The sequence below is a fragment of the Armigeres subalbatus genome, chromosome 1, assembly GCF_024139115.2.
Source record: "Armigeres subalbatus isolate Guangzhou_Male chromosome 1, GZ_Asu_2, whole genome shotgun sequence".
In the NCBI taxonomy this organism is placed as follows: domain Eukaryota; kingdom Metazoa; phylum Arthropoda; class Insecta; order Diptera; family Culicidae; genus Armigeres; species Armigeres subalbatus.
This window is the reverse complement of record NC_085139.1, coordinates 173207359-173211593: the sequence shown is the minus strand read 5'-3', so window position 1 is coordinate 173211593 and position 4235 is coordinate 173207359. Positions and strand designations below refer to the sequence as shown.

The window sequence follows — 4235 nt, the reverse complement described above, 5'->3', positions numbered from 1 at the left end:
CGGAATTTCCACGGAATATTCTTATTCTTAAAAATTATGGGAAACAGCACGAAATTATTTGAATTATTGCAGGGAATTCTGCAGAACTTATAAAGAAGTTCGTGATGATTTTCTTGGAGTAAATAATGGTGGGATTCTCGGATCAATTCCCGGCAAAATTTATGGTGGAATTCCTGAAGACACTGCCGAAGAAGTTACTGGAGGCATTCCTAAAGAATCCCTGATAGAATTTTGGATAGAATGCCAGGAGCAATTGTCGAAGGAATTCCTGGAGAAAGCTTGCATATTGATTTTTCTGCCTATTTTATAATAAATATTATTTCAGAGAGGATTTGTTTTGAAATTCAGATGTATGGTTCTAATTTTCTTAAACTTATGGAAGAATGCAGGATTTTTATAATAATTGTTATAGCAGATTTTATATTCTTTCAGAATACTAAGTTCGTTAATATTTTTCTCACTTTATTTAAAAATATCTGATGAGCAATAAATCACGCATTTTTAAATCCATTATTGTTTTAATCATTATTGTTTCCATTAGGGTGGTCGGTATTGGCCATTTTTGACAAATACCGGTATTCGGTATTTGGTGCAGTCAATACCGGTAATACCGGTATTTGTGAAATTTTCAGAAATAAAAAAAAAACTTTTGATTTGGACTTTTGGGTGATAAACAATATTTATTTATAAACTTTAATTGTTAAAATCATTGCTTGCTGTGAAACCCACGTGGACCTAATCACATAATATACTGGGAGATGCATCCCCAATCTGCCTCGGATTTTGTTGGAAATATTGCTACTGGAAATGCTCTCTCTAGTTCAACGGAAGCGTCGAAGATCAGTGTCTAATACATGCGCTTAATCCCTTCCAATTCATTTTAGAAGAATTCTTTACGGATCGCTTGCAAGAATCCTAACGTCAACGTTGTTTCCACCGGCAACGCAAGTATTTTGCTCTACTGCAGTATCTTCAACGATCGCATCTGGAATGATTAGACGTTTCAAGATCTCGTCTGGATATCTTTCTAATCAATTGCTTCACTGCAGGATTATTCAAAAAAGCAAAAAGATCGGCATATTTTGATCGTTGCTCTTGGATTCGTTCGTTGAGAGCATCCAATAAGTTGGCGGCAATTTCTGTGGCTTGTTTAATAATTGCTCCAACATAAAATAAAGGGCCTCGACGATTTCATATAACTGTGCAAAGCTGCAGAATTCACGTCAGAGTAATACAGCAGCTTGAACAGGTTCGAGGGCTTTATTTATTCCACCTATCGCCAAAAAATCATATTCACTGAAGTTGTATTTGGATTGTAGCCTAAAATCGCTTAGAGTTTTTTGAACGGATTCCTTTAACACATAGAACCGTTTGAGCATAGATAACATTATATTCTAACGTGGCTTGGTATCAGCCATCAATACATATTCTTTACCGAATTCAAAACGAACATATTTTTACAGCAAATTATTTATCACAGTTGCCCGGAAAAGAATTACTACGGCACGTATCTTTTTCATCATTTCATATATTGCGGGAAAGTTATCGACGATATAAACAATGTTCATTGAATTAAAAAGTGATTGACAATTAGACAGATGGCTAAGCGAATTAAGCAACACGTTTGATTAATGACGATATTGATCGATTTTTGCTGTAAGGTGATCGTCGTTAATGGTGTTTATTTGTGCATACATTTATTTATTCTGTGCCCAATTGTTGTGTTTGTTACACTGTGGGTCTTTAGCTGATATACGTGAATGTAGGTGAAAACTATTCAAGATTTTTCATATTGAGAGCAAAATTTGAAATACCGAAAAAACCGGTATTTTCCGTCTCTAATACCGGTATTTTCGGTATTCAAAATTGACCGGTAATACCGGTATTACCGGTTTCGGTACTACCGGTTAGACCACCCTAGTTTCCATTTGGTTTCATGTGTTAATATTCATGTGTTTTTATAAAACTACTATAAAACTACGATTTGGAAGACCAAAAAAGTTGCCCCCCCTCCTTCTCGAAATCCTGGCTACGCCCATGGATCCACAGCATGGCCGGGATAAAAACACTACACGAGCACTTTGGTGATTGTGAGGATAGGTTCATGGATTCATAGGAAATTCGTGAATTGTTCCCCAATTTATAATTATTAGAAAGAAAAAAAGAAAGGAGTATCAAAAATTCAACCCGTCTGCCCAGAATCAGGATAAAATTTTGCGGTGGCTCAAGTCGATTTAGTGTCCTTGGGCTATTTTCAATTTAAAAAAAATCTAACGAGAGTAAACGTTAAAAATTATAGCAACAATCTCTGAACGGAAGCTTTCGGTGTGCTCTACAAATCTACATTGCTATTCGTTCCGTTTACGTTTTGACCATGTTAAAGTGATTTTCAAGCTTTTTAGTGCGTGAAAACACTGTTTCCCCCGAGGTCGTTGTTCTACAAAATTCTTGAATTTATTGCAAATCATTGAGTTATTTATTATATTATTTTTCATTCGGTTTATTTTGTAAACGGCTTTCTCACAGCGGTGCTTCATAATGTGATGTGTCAAGTAAGACTTCCGGCGTTGTATCTTCCAATTTACATATTCTGCAACATCATGAAGATTGAGTAGATTTTTTTATAAACCTGGAATTTAAGTTAATGATTAACGTGTTTAACTCAATATCACTAAGCTCATTACATTTAGAAATAGATTCATATTCAGAGTCATCATTCCGCCACATGAGAGCATCAACGACCGCTGAGACTTAGCAAGCATGAATTTGAGTGTTTTTTGATCAGAGGTTTTCATCAAATTCCACGACAAGTTGTAAATTTCCTTGGTGAACAGCTCGCTTTTCATATCGATGAGAGTTCCCAGAAAACATGATAATAACAGTTGAAAAGTTGCGATAATCATTATAAAGTACCCCGGCATCCAGAAATCCTAGTAAAATAAATTATGACGATATTTATAAATCATTTATTGTATATAAACAATCCGCATCATTAACTTACAACATGTAAAACAAAAAGAGTCATCACGATTTGTAAACCATTGCTGACAACCTCAATTAACGTTGGTTTTGCATATAGTTTTTCTATATTAGTTACAAAATTAATCAATTGCTGTTGCCTTTGTATAATGTCAATAATTTTTTGGTGTATATCAGCATCTGGCATGCCGTCGTCATTGTGGTTAATTAGGTCATCCAGATCTCGAAGTTTTAAAATCAGCAAATCATACTGAATGCAGACATTGAATACCAACGCGAAATACATATTTTGTGACGCCGTCAGGCCAGGAGGCGTCCATAAAGCGCAACTCACTTGGTAAATATAATTAATTCGATATCCTTCAACCGATTCTGGGTCTGTGAATGGCAACACTACTCCAAATGGAAGTATTCTACTGCCATTTATGAAAAATATAATCAATGGTAGTAACATTGTTAGAGCCGAAGCACCCAGAAAGACAGTTTTGAACAGCATGGCACAGTGTTTCAAAATGTTAGTATACCTAATGAGGACCTTCTGTTCACAATCTTCATGCGATGTTTGCTCATAGGTTAGTTTCGCTTCAATCAACAATTTTGAGGCAATGGATGAATGAGTGAGTAGAAATCCAAGTCTACCGCAGCCAATCACTCCATAGAAAAACGTCACAAGAACGAAAATGAATTCGAATATGTTATCGCGGAAAAGATATAAATCGATTAAAGATATAGTCATGAACAATGAAGCCAGAAAAAAGATGCACACAGTTGTCGCGGAAATCTTGAAGTTAACATCAAAGAGATCACAACCTATTATTCTAAGAGTAAGCTGCTGCCTATGAACAATTCTTTGGAAAGTCTCAAAAGAAGGTATTACACGTGTCATCTTTGGCGAATTTACAGAGCCTTCGAAAACCTATAAGTAACTGACAATCAAAATGTAGTTGGAGTGAGGCAAATATCATCTTGTCTGCTAAGATCAAACAGAATGACTAATGGATTTTTAAATGAACATACTGAAGCTATTTTCCACTTAAGATAATTAAATAATATTTCTTTGATCACAGCATAGCGCATTGAGGTGATCTGATATAGATAACACATACCGCATCTGTGGAATTCTCATTTGAACTATTGGTTTTGAATATCTACTAGAAGCTATATCACGAAACGCCTAGCACTGGATGGTTCACTTCACGTGGTGTGATCAATTTTGCACAGTTATAATTGCCCATTAGAGCATAGCTGTCTCATAT

General features: G+C 35.4%; 1 protein-coding gene across 1 annotated transcript; it reads right to left on the bottom strand.

Annotated features, from left to right (window-relative positions):
* Positions 1–2581: 2581 nt before the first annotated feature.
* On the bottom strand, positions 2582–3865 carry LOC134206755 (putative odorant receptor 83c). Its single transcript, XM_062682482.1, has 3 exons — positions 3002–3865; positions 2685–2930; positions 2582–2629 (listed from the first exon to the last, which is right to left on the bottom strand). Exons 1-3 carry the CDS (start codon positions 3863–3865, stop codon positions 2582–2584), a joined length of 1158 nt encoding a protein of 385 aa, XP_062538466.1.
* Positions 3866–4235: the final 370 nt, after the last annotated feature.

What these genes read in the sequence shown, in the direction of transcription:
- LOC134206755 (XM_062682482.1), bottom strand. Translation starts at nt 3,865, where the DNA reads ATGACACGTGTAATACCTTCTTTTGAGACTTTCCAAAGAATTGTTCAT. An exon ending in CTCTTTTTGTTTTACATGTT is followed by an intron (nt 2,931 to 3,001) that starts GTAAGTTAATGA and finishes TTATTTTACTAG; the next exon opens with GATTTCTGGATGCCGGGGTA. An exon ending in ATATGAATCTATTTCTAAAT is followed by an intron (nt 2,630 to 2,684) that starts GTAATGAGCTTA and finishes CTTAAATTCCAG; the next exon opens with GTTTATAAAAAAATCTACTC.